General features: G+C 34.4%; 1 protein-coding gene across 1 annotated transcript in view; it reads left to right on the top strand.

Annotated features, from left to right (window-relative positions):
* The first annotated feature begins 2,480 nt into the window (after nucleotides 1–2,480).
* LOC149806499 (pre-mRNA-splicing factor 38A-like) overlaps nucleotides 2,481–16,273 on the top strand; it is a 30,044-nt gene continuing 16,251 nt past the window's right edge. Inside the window, exons 1-3 of the mRNA XM_089953906.1 lie at nucleotides 2,481–2,648; nucleotides 9,976–10,135; nucleotides 15,939–16,060. Of these exons, the coding sequence (XP_089810032.1) occupies nucleotides 2,519–2,648; nucleotides 9,976–10,135; nucleotides 15,939–16,060 (412 nt within the window). The 5' untranslated portion in view covers nucleotides 2,481–2,518. The remainder of the gene's footprint in view (nucleotides 2,649–9,975; nucleotides 10,136–15,938; nucleotides 16,061–16,273) is intronic.

Below are 16,273 nucleotides of genomic sequence, written 5' to 3'. Positions count from 1 at the left end.
TATCGAAAGCTAAAACATTTGGCTATGAAATGAGTGGAGATTTTATGAACCTCAAATCAAACTCGGCAGATTCAAGTGCCCATAGATGATGTTGATTCTGCAACAAAACAAAACGTAATCTGAATATCAGTTGTAACAGCAAATGACAAAACGTTTCTGTACGATAAAACGGAGTTCACCGACAAATGCACCCCGTTTTCATTCCCCATCCTGTATGTTTCACTAGTATTGACTCAACAAAGAAGAAGAAAATATATATCAACTGTTAAATTCCCATCAGTCCGAAGTGTTATGCACTATCGATGTACTTTCAGCCTTTTTTCAAACTTGAACACGAAATCTTAAAGACATACAGAAAAATGCCTCATTTTGTAATACCTACAACCTAAGAAACCAATCTACATAACACAATAATTGGCATTGCAAAATAATAATAATAATAATAATAATAATAATAATAATAATGAGGACTTTGTATAGCGCCTAATCTTTAGAAGCTCTAAGCGCTTTACAACATTAGACAACACCTATAAGATAAAAAACATATAATAATATTATTACAAAAACAAACACCATGAAATTAGAAAAACATTAAAAAGTAAAAAAACATGCTGAGAATATTTCAGGTAGGAAACATTATTAGGTCTTTAAATTTGTTCTTGCAGTCGAAATAAGTGAGTTTTGAGAGCCCTCTTGAAAGTGATCACTGTGTCTTTGTGTCTAAGTTCAGTGGGCAATTCATTCCACGTTGCTGGGCCCTGGTATGCAAAAGAACGGTGTCCATATGACTTTGTTTTCATAGTGGGAATAATGAGTATACGATTGTCAGAAGAGGAGCGTAAGTATATTGCTGGTGTGTACACTTGGGTGAGGTCGGATAGGTATGTTGGACTAGAGTCCGACAGTGAAACGTAGCACAGAGAACAAATTTTGTGTTTGATTCTGGATCGAATGGATAGCCAGTGTAGGGTACAGAGCAGCGGGGACGTGTGCTCTGGTCGTGGTACTCTAAGTATGATCTGAGCAGCTGTGTTTTTAACTTTTTGAAGTTTCTGGAGCAGATATTGAGATGAACCAGACAGAATTGAGTTACAATAGTCCAGTCTTGAAAGTACTAATGAACACACAAGTGTTTTAGTGGCATCAACTGAAATATATTTGCGAATTGAGCTGATGCGTCTCAGCTCAAGATATGCAGCCTGGCATATGTTCATGACATGTTGGTGCAATGTGAGAGTACTGTCCAGAGTAACACCCAGGTTTCGTACTGATTGTGTGAATTTAATGTTGGTGTTGCTGATATTTATTGTTTGAGGTAAAGGATGTGAACGAGAAAGTCTTTGTGTTGTGATCAGAATGGCCTCATCTGCAGCTTGTTACATGTCATCCATGATTTCACATCAGTAATGTACCTCTCTACACCTTGGATGGTAGCATCAGCTTCAGTTGGGTGGCTAGATTTGTATATTTGGGTGTCATCAGCATACAATTGGTGAGACACTGGATGATGATCTATGACACTTGAGAGCGGCTGAGTGTACAGAATGAAGAGAACAGGTCCAAGAACATACCCCTGTGGAACACCACAACATAGATCAACTGGGCTGGAGTGTATTCCATTGCAGATGCAATTTGTGTCCTGTCGACCAAGTAGGACTTGAACCACAGTAAGGCTGTATCATGAATGCTAAATACATGCTGGAGACGGTGAAGTAATATATCATGGTCTATTGTGTCAAATGCTGCAGACAAATCAAGGAGGGTGAGGACTGTAATCTTTCCGCTATCCAACGCAGAGAGAATGTCATTAACTACTTTTAGAAGAGTAGTTTCAGTACTGTGGCAAGGGCGACATGCAGATTGTACATTGCTAAAAAGACTGTTTGAATTTAGTTGAGATACAAGCTGGGATAGAACAACCTTTTCTAAGATTTTTTTCTGTGAATGGGAGATTAGAAACTAGGCGGTAGTTCTTTAAATCGTTATGGTCTAGTGTTGGTTTCTTCAGCAGAGGTTTTACAATGGCAGTTTTGAAAAATGATGGGAATTCCCCGGATGAGAGAGAGGTATGTCAGTTCATACATTTATCAAGCAAAAATAAACAGGGCAGCCACTTGACCTTAAATATTTCTGTAGCAAACTCTGCCGCCAATTAATTGGTAAAAACTGAAAATAGTTATTATCAAACAACCACAATTGTAACAATGTAATGTACTATTTATAATCAGTAGGAAATTAATTAAGTCAAATTAATAATTAAGCTAGCTAATTAATAAATGCCTTCAAATGGCGTCAACGGTAATAAAAAAATTACTAGTATGCATAATGCTACATAGTCAAGTCTTAGAAACAAAGAATGGACTACGCTTTTAAGCAATTGTTTGTAATAATGAACGATCCCCAAATCATAATTCATTAGACGCTTATGTTATTCCTAACATAATATAAGTGCGTTCCATTGGTATAAATAAGATATTTGGAGAGCTTTAGGTGTTTTTGGCCAAATTAATTTCGGAAAATGGCGAACCGCACGGTGAAAGACGCTCACTCGATAAAAGGAACAAATCCTCAATATCTCGTTGAAAAAATCATTCGGACAAGAATATATGAATGCAAATATTGGAAAGAAGAATGTTTCGCGCTTACAGGTGAAAATAATTGCATAGAATGCTGTATTATCGCGGTATTTAATGTTATCAGTCCCGTATAGTACAACTACAGGAGTCTGATGTTTTATCAATAAAGTACGATGAGATCTCTGACAACACGAAATCACTTTATCGGTACTATAAATTAACACCAGGAGTACAAGGATGACCCCAGACTTTTGTCATGCGTCTTTTATCGCAAGAAACTGAAAAAGCTATACATATCCATTCAAATGACAGTAACGTACCAACGCATAACCCTCTGACGACCATCACATGAACCTACCCAGCGAATTAACCTTTATTTTCACCATATCATTTTGTAACAATACAGCAGAACATAACAGTTTTGATATGTATTGATAACAACCTTAAGTACCGTGATAATACAGAGTTCCAGGCTGTCGCGTTATTTACCTAACTTATGGCTCACACATATTATAATAAACATTAAATGCAACTTAACTTTAAGAAGGAAAGTTCATGCTTGTACTGGCTGAATATTTCCACGAAAACAAAACAGATCCATTGATTAAATCGAACACAAATATAATTAAACTTGAAATCCATGTATAACAACAGCAGAGATTAAAACAGTATCATTTAACTTTACATGGATTTTGAATGCAATGTTGGCAAAGTAATATAAATATATTAAAGAATCTATTATGAATAATATTATTTTTGAAATATCACTTATTTAGAAAAAGTTTGTTATTGTTTTCCTATTTATGTACAATAGGTAGTATACTAAGATTTTCCTGTGTATGTATGGTAAGTAGGATCATAAGCAATGCTTTGTTAATTTTGGTCCATATTGGCTACCATGGAATGAAATTCCAAGCATAACCTTGTCAGGACATGTGTCACCATCAGGATATGTCCTATAATCATCAAACATCATACACTACACTGTATATTTCATAATCAAGACCAATGCAGATATGATAAGTTCAACAAGAGTTTTGCATATGATGATCATTGGAATTGCATGTACTTTACAAAAAAGTGTGATGTTCATCACTTTTCAGTGCAAACTTAACAAAAATTTTGTTTAACCAAAATTGTTTACAATTTTGAGGAAATTGTGCATTGTCAAATTTGCATCCTTCCTGGCTACAGTTTTACATCTTTAAATAACCGATGGGCGGTGCGTATTCAAAATTATTGTGATAATATAGCATTGGAGTATATCGTCTTGCATCCTAATTTGATGCTGCCCCTATTTTGACTCAGTGTCATAAACACATAGTTCTCAAGAGAATGCATCTCAAATTAACATCATAAACACAACATTTGTTTACACTGATGAACATAGAGTTATGCAGACACAAACATTTGTCGAAAATCCTATTGTTCTTATTTGTGACATGCAACAGAAATAAGTGTCATTAAATAAACTGTGACTGCTTCAGTGGCTTCATGGTTTGAACATCTGCCTCGGATGAAGGAGGTCATGGGTTCGAACCTCAGCCGAGTCATATCAAAGACTTATCAAAATGGTACTAGCAGCTGTCTTGCATGGTGCTCAGCATTAAGAGGCTAGTGTTAGGACTGGTTGGCCTGGTGTCAGGATAATGTGACTGAATGGGACTTGATGATATATGTCTGTGACATGATACCCCAGTGCTAGACATCACTGTAAACTGCCAACTGCAGACATCTTGTCGCAATATGACTGCAAAAATTGTAAAGCTATGTTAGAAATCCAAATCATACACACACACATTAAATAAACTGCTTTTCACTCATTCTTCTTTTTCAATAAGTAAGTCCACCTAAAAATCCTTGTTAGCTATTCTAATGAGGTGAATCAACTTCTGGCCATAATAAGCATCTAGACTGCTACTCAACATGTTTTAGCCACATTTTCTCATGACTGATAAGTGCATCAGTAACACTGTTTAGACTGGTGGACAATGTTGTAAAGTTTTATATGGATCTGTCATTAGTGATATTATGAGGTGTTGGTAGAAATTTGCATGAACCATCATTTAATATATATATATATATATATATATATATATATATATATATATATATATATATATATTTCTGTTATAAATTAACATGATGTTTATTATTTCATATTTTAAAAAAAAATGATAGGATTTTTATCTGATAACAATTGTGTTTTAATCAACCTTTTAGGGAATCTTGATATTTAATTTATTTAAACCAATTTATAATTTATAAATTTGTTTGATAATGGTAGGAATTGCAATACATGAAAATAAAACTGTCTCTTGTAACCTTATGTCTTTTGTCTCTGATTATTTGCACATTTTGAGACTTAACTTAGGAAGGATGCAAACCAGTTTTAAAGTTTAAAAATGTACATTTAAAGATTGAGGTACTGAATATTAACAATGCCAATTAAATTATTAGAAAACAATTATACACTAAATCTAAATTTTTAAAATCATAAATAAACATTTTTTTCATGATATGAATGTGATTTTCCCCAATAGGATTATTATAGATGTTACAAGAAAACCTGTTTGAAAATGAAGATTATGATAAATATAAGAAAAATTTTGTGAATGGTAAGGAATTTTTTTAAATGTCATTTTTCTTATAAAACTGGTTTTTCAATGTGGTTTTGATGTTGCTCTGATTATATTATATTCTCCAGAACATATGTCCAATAGTGTCACAGGGAAAAAATAGACTGCTGTAAGGTGTGTTGAAATGGGTGATGTAGTACACAGAATTTATGATGTGGTTGTCTGGATGAAAGTTTGTTAAGAAGAGTAGGAGGGAATATATCAATGTTATTTCCTACCCATACTTTGCTAAAATAACTAATGTTTCCAAAGTAATGAGAGATATCACTTTGAAAGAAGTATATGTCTGAAAATATGAAAGTAAGTGCTTAAGTGTGTAAAAATTTGGTAGTCATGAATACCTAGACTCAAACATCAATGGACCGACATAAAAATCCAAACTCATTGAATAATTCTGTATACAAGTAAAAATGTCATGAAATAATAAATAATCTGAAAGTGTAAACAAATGCAATTTCGGTAAATGTCTAATGTATTTTAAATATTTAACATGTTGAGATAGTCAATTAAAGGTTTTTAAATGAAATTATTTCAAGAGTCCTTGGCACACTTACAATTGATTCAGCAAGAAACTAATGATAACACCGTCCCCAATTAACACAAGGTAATTACCTCTCGCAGGTCACAACAGTGATGCAAATAAGAAAGTATTGAGGGGTAAGAATGTACACATAAATTAAGTTGAACCTGCCTTAACAGTAGCCTTTATTTGGCAATTACCTTTTCTTAATCAACATTTAACCTTTGTAAACATATATTTTTAACAGTTACTTTTCTGTTGTTTCCTAAGCAAACAGTGGTTTTTTACTATTTAAAGTCATCACTCAATTGTAGCGAGTGTGCAAAAGGAGGGACTGTTTCCCGTGAGAGTTATTTGTTCAGTAAAGGCAGGTCATGTTTATTGATATGTAAACCTGCCTTATCTTGCTTATTTTTACTGTACTTAAGTCAAGTTGTTAGTGTCACTTTAAATTGGCTAATCTCTCAACTGTTATTTGAAAAATTTAATTAAACCAAAATATTCATACTTGCAGATTCATTGGTGGGTTAAATACACAATGTAAATTGTAATTCATATAATCCCCACTCCTTTGAATGGTGGGGTTTTGTCAAGGACCACTCTAAATGTATTCATCAGAAAAGATCTCTCGAGAACTGATTTTATCTCAGATTTGCTTTGATTTATAAAATTTGACCTAACGGTATTAAACAATTTCCATCAGTGTTTCCTGCATTATAATATATGGAAATCAAGACCAAGGTAAGCTCTTCTCAGGTATTATTCATTTTTGTCACATAAGTAGATTGTAATTGATTTAAGTTTAAAAAGAGATGTAAAGTATTAGGAGAGTCTGCACAAGTCCGTATGCACAAAATGCATTGTGAGAAAAAGAACCAGATAGTCACAATGTACATACCAGATTGTGATTAAAGATCCATTCATGTTTGAATTGAAAATGTTTACATATATAAAAAAAAAACAACTTTGCAGTTTCAAAAAAATTTAAAAAAGACATTGATAGTGCATTCAGTGTATAGAATGCAAAAAATATTTATTTTGACCATTGTTAGGGCAGGACTATTAATTGATACTTAAACTTCATCAAATTTTTGAAGTAAAAAATTGTTTAAACTAATTTTCCCTATTTTGTTTTCAATTTTTTCATTCACATTCGCTTACAGGTACCTTTTTCATCTGGAGAAAGAGCTCACTTCTCCCAAGTAATTTAGGTCCTAATTGGAGCCTGCCTGACATCTAGAAATTGGAATCTGTGCTTTTTTCTATACCACGTTTTTGGCAAATGACATAAAAATTTACCTGTTCCCAAATAATTTATGGTTGGCTGGGTGAGATGTACCTAGGAATTGTCATGCCCTGAATATATTCACACTACCATCATACTTTTGCCACTCTTTGATCTCAATTAAATAATGCTTGTACCATGGAGTGAACAGTAGTTGGAATCCTTATACTGCTTCCTATGAATATTATTTCCAAATAAAAGCCTGCTTTTAAAATAAATGATTTGGTTCAAAATTTCAGTGCTTTACTTTAATGGGTGAACTTTTACTTTATGAGATATATTAATGGCGCAAGTGGAAGTCAGTTCATTCTGAAGAAACCTTAAAAATTGTTTTGAAACTTTATTTTATTTTGACTCAAAGTCTTTAATTTAACTAACACAAAGAAGTGACTCCAACAATTTAAGTTAAATCAAAGCAGTTTATTTCTCCAATCTGTAAAGTGAAATTTTAAGAGACGCTTACATTATTGTGAATTAAATCCCAAATAATCCTAAATGTCCTGATGTACTGCATTGATGCAATCCAGAATGTCTTTGAGTTATCAATAATTCAAAAATAATAATGTGTTAATCCAAAGTCAGTGAGTACATTGTAATTCCAGTGAATAATTTAAATAAAAGTTCCTCTCAAATTATATCTGAACTCGACTATAAAATCTGATAACAAGTGGATTCAGGAGACGATCTAAAATTGGAATGAATAAGTTTTTACCATTTTCAGTTGGCCAAGATGTGTCATTTCAAGAGAAAATTTCAATCAATTTGTAAACAAGATTGTTTCAATAATATTTGGAGCTCATAAACTTATTTATAACCAGCAATCATGGACAAAAGTTATCATGTAAACATCCTGTTTGCAAATGTCCATTATCATAAAGTGCAATCTACAATCATGATACAAGTATAGATGTACATAACACCTCCTCTCATAAAGAAAAAGGAAAGATTTATACAAAAAAAGTTTTCTTGGACATATTTGTCCAATAAGGATATGATACTGTAATAATTAAAGTTAATATGAAGATGTCTTATATATGACACTCGGCTTAATTACACAAAATCGACACAAACTAAAGTAATATGGTACACGTGAGAGTGTATCTGCAATCACATCTTTTCCCCTGATGTGTCTAATGTCAGTGTTGGATTCCTGCAGCATCAAATTCCACATCCACAATCTCTGAGTTTTGTTTTTAATTTTGTTCATGAAGGTACATATAAGGGGGTTGTGAGACTTCAGAGTGTTTCTAAGTCAGTAAGCCAAATGCTCTTTCTCGATTGTGGAATAATTTTTCAACTGCTTGCTTCTTTTTTTTATATAGAAAAATAGCACACTGGATGAGCCACACCATTTTTATGTTCCTGAATTAGTAATCCACCAACCCAGACATCACTTGCATCAACAGATTTTGGAATTCTTGCTCAACAAGTTTGTCAGGATTCAGCAATTATGGAAAAGTTTGAGCAAAAGTTTCAATAATATCCAACCGTTTCCATGCTCTGTGATGAATAATATCATTCAGAATGATTTATAGACTTTTTCATTGAGAAGTCTTATAATCATGACGGACAAAATTCCGTCCTTATTCTGAGAGCTTCGTTCCTGTATATTTGTATCATTTCTATAAAAAAAAAAAACATACCGGTAATAGGTATTGTTTAAAATAGATCTATCTTTGTCTCATTAGTATCCAAATTAATGCATTAACCCCTGTAAGTTTTTGTCGTTTTCGCCTGAAATGCGAGTAGGAAACACATTTTGTGGGCTATTTCTGAATACATCCTAATACATTGACTACCAAGTGATTTACCATTAACATAATGCGTAGTTGTGTTAGAAACATCATTTTTTATTGGCTGTTTTGCTCACACATGAGCAGAATGATAAAAGTTTAAGTTCTTTTTTTTTTGCTTAATGGACCCATCATTTTTGTACTGAAACCACTCTTTATTCCAAATGTCCATCTTATCCTACTTTTTGCAAAGGTTCATCTGTCTGTGCGCAGTTCAGACTGGTCTGCCTTGGATCTGAGACCAAAGAGTCTAAAATCCGGACACAAAATTTGGATTTCGACCACAGGTGAATTTTGGGTGGAAACAAAATTTGGTCCAAACAAATTAGGTTTTCCCTCAGTATTTTGTTGTTGTTGTTGTTGTGGGGTTTAACGCCATTTTTCAGCACACGATAGGCTATACATGGCGGCCAGTATTAATGGTGGAGGAAGAAACCGGAAAAGCCCGGAAAGAACCACCGACCCACGAGAAGCTACTGGCAAGCTTTCTCACATGCCCACATTGGCTGAATCTTAGACTCGAACTGCCGCAGACAGAAGTGAGATGGCAGTGATCCGTAACGAAGAGCGCTTTAGACCACTCGGGGCAACCCTGTATTTTGTAGTGCAGCTAGAACTTCCAGAATATTTGGTATCATTGTAGAGCTACATCTGTCTACCTTTCAATAAATACCACCAGTTTAGTATAGTTTATACATGACCTTGATGCTACAGAGCTCGGCAAGATAAGGGACAAGGCATTTAAACCACATCGAAGAGGTGGAGAGGAGACTATTGACAGTCAATAAAACTGCAAGAATTTGTTGCATTCTTGCCATTATTAGATACTGTCTACTGTCATTCTAAGTAACTGTAATTTCTCTATTTGCATGTTGCTGTCAACTTAATGTAACAGTTTTAACGGGAAGAGTTTGCATCAGATTCAAAAGACCAAAATTTAAATGAATCCCACTTCAATCCCCATACTCAAGCTGTTGACTATCTACTGTAAATCTCTTGCAATGTATTCAAAATTCAAGGAAAAAATGCTATGTGAAGCAGTAGGTGAGGTCACATTTCTGGTGATCTGTTAATGTTTTTGGCATATTTTGCCAGTTGGAAAAAGAACAAAAACCTGAGATTTGTAATACCTGCAAGTGACAGTATCTCTCCATCTTTGCAGCTGAGTTGATGGTTGACAAGGCAATGGAGCTGAAGTTTGTAGGAGGGGTAAATGGAGGAAACATCAAACCAACCCCATTCATATGTTTAGTCCTTAAAATGCTACAGATTCAACCAGAGAAAGACATCATTGTTGAGTTTATCAGGAATGAAGATTTTAAGTAAGTTGTTATTTTTTATTTGCATTGGCCTCCCGTATGTCCTTTGTGTTAAACCTTTATTACCAGCAGGCTTTATGTATTTAAAAAAAGGTGGGGATTATGTCATCCCGCTAGTCTGTACTTCTGTCTGTCCAGACATCCATCCAGTCCTATAGTATGTCTTTTAAGCCTTATAGAAAATACAGTCTAGAACTTTAGGATATGATCAAGGGTGATCTGTGTATCAGGGTTCCAACTGATGGGTGAAAAAGCAAAATGGATCGCTTTTTATCTCTTCTTTAGAAAGTAGATGTACACTAGTACTACCCCTGGCATTAGCATCCATGTCCAAACAGATAAAATACACATATGTACAACCTCACTAAATGCCAATCATTCTTTCTACATAGGTCCTAGCCAACAGTTTGTCATAGGTTTCATAGCACATACTCCCTGAGGAGGTAGTTAAATTTGTTTTATTGGTTTCAATGATATTTTTTAACACATTGGTTATATCATGTCAAGGAAATGGGATCTAAGTGCCATTCTCAAGAAAACACAGGCAGCTGAACCTGGCTGGCTTACAGGTATTTAACCCACCATCTTTCAGTTATAAGTCGGACACTCTACCAACTAAGCAACCATAGCTAAATTTGTACATGTACATTTATTGTACTGTCCGGGGTCAATTTTGGCATTTAGCTCATTTGTTTGCACACTATAACTTGGTAAGGGGATCTATCATGATGAGTGCTACAGCTGCATCACAAATTTAGGTCACCGTGGCTTATATTTCACACTTCGCTGACTTCAGTTAAATTTTGTGGTTAATGTCATGAACTGCTCCTGATAGTCATCAGGCAATATGAGTATGTGTATCTTTATTAAATCCACACCACTACCACAAACAGGTCACTGTGACCTGCAATTCACCTTTTATTGGATAAGGTAGCTTATGACCAATGAGGTTTCTAGCACTTTCTGTGCATGCACCTAGATCAGTGAAAGTTTGAGTGGATGCGTCTTGAAGCATACCATACACTCAAACACAGAAGTTGGTCACTGATATAATATTTAATGCTTCACTGCCTTGGGGAAAAATGTTTGTATTTTGTTTTAAGTTTATGCTTACAGCACTGTAATTATGGAAGTGGGTCACTGACAAGTGCTCAAAAAATCCAATAGCCTGATACCCAGGTCCCCTCTAATTTTAGATTGGGCCTGTCCTGTATTCTAAGTGAGGTGCCTGTCTGTCAGGTTTGTTGAAGAAAAAAAATTAATTTGCTTGAGGAAACTTTGATCATGCTGATGAAATATGTAAATGTATTTTCACGATGTTGATATAATTCCCATAACACTGTGCAATCTAAGTCAGATCACCACTGTCCTGCTTAAAATTGAGATCTGATTTGAATCAGATTGAAGCATGGCATGTCATGCTAAAAATACAAATTTGTACTCCCAAGCCCCGTGACACAGTTGTGTTTCAAGAAAACACAATTTTCAGTAATCTTTAAGAAAACAAAACAAAAAAACCCCACCACTTTCAGTTAATACGTGTTACATTTAGCATGTATAAATGGTAAACAGTCATGATTGGAGCTGATGTAAAACTATCCCTTGGTCAGGTTAAGCAGCGTCAATTAAAGGCATGGTCAGATATAAACCACCATTTCACATATTACTTAATTGGCTGTCAATATCTAGTGAGATGTTTTTGAAGGCTGCAGTGGGTGAGCCCATTGTGCTAATTTGCATAGGTAGGATCAGGAAGAGGAACAGCCCATTAGAGGTAAATCGAAGAAATGCTAGATGTATGTACAAGAATAAAAGTTATTACATATTATTGCCTTGAATGAGAATGTTTAAGCCATATGTATTATAGTTTTGACAAGTTTGTGAACACTGACGTGTCTTTGAACTCTGATTTTACTGCATATATAGAATGCAAAGTTGTCAGAATAGTATTCAAGTGTAATTTATTTTTGAAGCTGATTTAGGAACCAATTAGCTATTAGCAAATCCCAACAAATTTCATAACTCATGGTTGACGGAGTTTTGTTTTGTGAAGCATGCTAACTTAGTGATGAGCACTAGTGATTCTTACATTACCTTCACCCCTTTGAACCCGATTGAATTTATATTTGAATTGTAGCTATTGCAACATTGCGTGACAATTTTAAAAATGGGGGACATTTTGAGCATGAGGAAATTGGTGTCTGGGCTTGTGGAATTTCAGTCAGGGCTTGTGAGTTTATTTAAGTCACCAGTCTGGAGCCTGTGTCTAAAAAAAATATTCTTTGAACACTGCTTACCTATATTTAATTTGTGTTTTTAATTTATTTTTTATGATCTATTTATGCTATAAACATGAAACTTGATTATTGTATGCCTCTCTGCTAGTACCATATCATTATAAAAAATGTCACTGTGACCTACATTTCACATTTTACTGGTATAGGTAAAGTTTTTTGTAATTAGTTCCTAACCAGATAAGTTTTTACATCTTAGATATATATATATATATATATATATATATATATATATATATATATATATATATATATATATACACACACATACTTGTACATGTACCTTGATTCATGAAACTTGATGAGGGAATGCATCTTGATAGGTGCTACACCATAATTGCAAAAGTAAATCACTCTGACCCATATTTCATGCTTCACTGACTTTGGTTAAATTTTTGTGTTTTAAGTTTCTCAAGATCTGTTAATGCTAGAATCATCAAGTAGATGATTGTAGGCATCTATTAGAACCATGCTCATACCACAAAAGAATGTCATTGTGACTTATATTTCATATTGTACTGGCTTAGGATAAGTTTTTGTATTCAGTTCATAACTGGTTAGGGCTTCTTAGCACCATGGATACATACTGTTATACCAAGATATTTTAAGTTAGTTGATGGGATCTGTTTTGATGAGTACTACACTCTCATCACAAAAGTGCATCACTGTAACCCATATCACAGGCTTCACTGCTGTGGGTTCAGTCTGAAGCACTATTCATGTCAGATCCATCAAAGCAGGCAATTTTATGCATTCTTTTAGTACCATTTTGATGTTTTTACTGATTATGCTTTAATCATTAAACCAAGTGTTTATATAGTTTACTCTATATAGGTTTTTGGCGTGATATGTGTTACTATACTACACACGAAAAACAGTTTTTTGTGTGAAATATAACAACAGCATTGGGATTTTATTTTAAATGAAATAATTAAAATGCCAATTATGCATAAGTTGCTTCATTCTTTTGTTAGTTACTTTACAAATTTCCATCTATTCATTCAAATTATTAGTCATTACATGCAGAGTTACTAACAATAAATAATTCAGTTGACCTCTTCCTCCTGCTTTCTCACTTCACCGTCATTTATCTGTAGGGAGAAATCACTTCTCCTATTTATCTGATCCTATTTTAAGCCCATTTGATAAGCCTAGATTGAAGGGTGAGGGAGGTTATAAAAATCTATACCAGTTTCTTAAATATTAGAAATGTAGATCAGAATATTGGCAAGTATCATTATTAAGGCCTGGTTTATGGCACAGATAGCAAGTTTCTGGATTACACCCTCTGTCACTCCCCAGGGGCAAGATCTTTCCCCTGGTAACTGTTGAGATCCCTACTTTTTATATTGGTTTAATGAAATCAGATATGTATGATCCCTGGGTCATAGCTCTGTGATAAATTACATGCCCCTGTGTCCTAATTTGGAAATTTTGGAAAATGGTGAGATCTCTGTCCTTTAATCAATATATGTGTATTAGTATGAATGGCATGAGGAGACAAAATCGGACATTTATTCAGTACAGATCCAGGATCTTGCTTCTGGGCCATAACTTGAATGCAGTAGATCTCTTCCCATTAATAATGTATAAATTTAATAAGGAGGCCCTGGTGTAGAGAACATGCCCTTGGTTTATGACTTGAAAACTGTCAGGATGACCACCTTATAACTCTGTGTGTGTGTGTGTGTGTGTGTGTATGTACACATACATAGACACTAACAGGACATACAGCAACAAGTACACATTTAAAATGTTGGAACATTGTTGATCCCTTACTAATTGACATTTCCAGTTTTATTACATGACAAACACAAGGAATTGGTTCCCTATATACTTGTATTGATTGGACCTTATTCTGTTTTTCATCATATTGACAAATGGACATTTTGCCAAATTATATCTTGTTTTGTAGCTTTGAAGAGAATTTGAAAAAATATGAGTTCATTCCTTTTTGTTTCTACACATCAAATTGTAAGACATGTATCCTGTGAATTCACTTTGTTTGTGGGACTCTACACATCAAATTGTAAGACATGCATCCTGTCACTTCACTTTGTTTGTGAGACTCTACACATCAAATTGTAAGACATGCATCCTGTCACTTCACTTTGTGAGACTCTACACGTCAAATTTTAAGACATGCATCCTGTCACTTCACTTTGTTTGTGAGACTCTACACATCAAATTGTAAGACATGCATCCTGTGCATTCACTTTGTTTGTGAGACTCTACACATCAAATTGTAAGACATGCATCCTGTGCATTCACTTTGTTTGTGAGACTCTACACATCAAATTGTAAAACATGCATCCTGTGAATTCACTTTGTGAGACTCTACACATCAAATTGTAAGACATGCATCCTGTGAATTCACTTTGTTTGTGAGACTTTACACATCAAATTGTAAGACATGCATCCTGTGAATTCACTTTGTGAGACTCCACACATCAAATTGTAAGACATGCATCCTGTGCATTCACCTTGTTTGTGAGACTCTACACATCAAATTGTAAGACATGCATCCTGTGAATTCACTTTGTTTGTGAGACTCTACACATCAAATTGTAAGACATGCATCCTGTGCATTCACTTTGTTTGTGAGACTCTACACATCAAATTGTAAGACATGCATCCTGTGAATTCACTTTGTGAGACTCTACACATCAAATTGTAAGACATGCATCCTGTGAATTCACTTTGTTTGTGAGACTCTACACATCAAATTGTAAGACATGCATCCTGTGCATTCACCTTGTTTGTGAGACACCAGTTTTAATATATTTTGTTATTAAATGGCACATACAGTATTTAGAGACCCAACATACAATAATTGATCTGTAGAGACAGTTGGACCCATTTCTCTTCTAAAAAGCATATCCTTGGCATTAATTATCAATGAAAATATAATTGCTTGAAAATTTACCCAATTTGAGTCCATGAAAATAAATGAAATCACAGACTTTCAGATGTCTGATAGATTTACATTTGTTCTTCCCACAAAGAAAGTTTGCCATGGGTATACCAGATTCTGATTGTCCATTCATCCATCATACTTTTTTTTGTCAAGCCATATTGGTGTGAAGTGAGACCTATGACTTTCTGGTGGGTTGATAGCAGATCATCAGGAACAGTCACATACAGACTTACTGGGCATGCACATAATCAACTGACTTTTTCCTTGGTCAGTCCATACTCATTCCATCAGGGACCAACTGAAAAGACACAGTTGGGTGGAAGTGTGTGGGTATAAGCATTTTGCAAACACAAAATTGAGTTTTGTTTCACACCTTACACATGTTAATATCGAGCTGGCTTCATAAAAATTTGATTACTTTTTTCCTGTTCTTATTTCAAATTGCTATATATGTTGCAGACTTATATACAGTAGGTTGCCAATTTGGTATCTGTGTCTACCAAGGGATATTGCTCTTCCCTATTTACACATGTCAGAAAGGTCTCACATCAGATTCACCAGGGAAATATCAAATTGTATTACATGTACTTTACAGATATGTGCGAGCTCTTGGTGCTTTGTACATGCGGCTGACAGGCACATCCTTAGACTGTTACAAGTATTTGGAGCCCCTTTATCTCGATTACAGGAAAATCAAAATAATGGATAGAAATGGAGGTAAGTAGTTGTATAATAAAAATAGATATAATGGATGGAGTTATTGTTCTTATTCAGAAGCAGGTGCATCAAAATACGAAGCCTGCTACAGATTTATTTTACTTTGATATTACAAGACAGCCTACACTTACTGTACTTGATATTACAAGATGTCCTGACAGCCTACACTTACTGTACTTGATATTGATCTGGAAAGTAAAGAAATAGCAGAAA

Source organism: Sinohyriopsis cumingii, chromosome 1 (assembly GCF_028554795.1).
Source record: "Sinohyriopsis cumingii isolate HCF-2022 chromosome 1, ASM2855479v2, whole genome shotgun sequence".
NCBI classification, from domain to species: domain Eukaryota; kingdom Metazoa; phylum Mollusca; class Bivalvia; order Unionida; family Unionidae; genus Sinohyriopsis; species Sinohyriopsis cumingii.
This window is presented reverse-complemented; position numbering and strand designations above follow the sequence as displayed.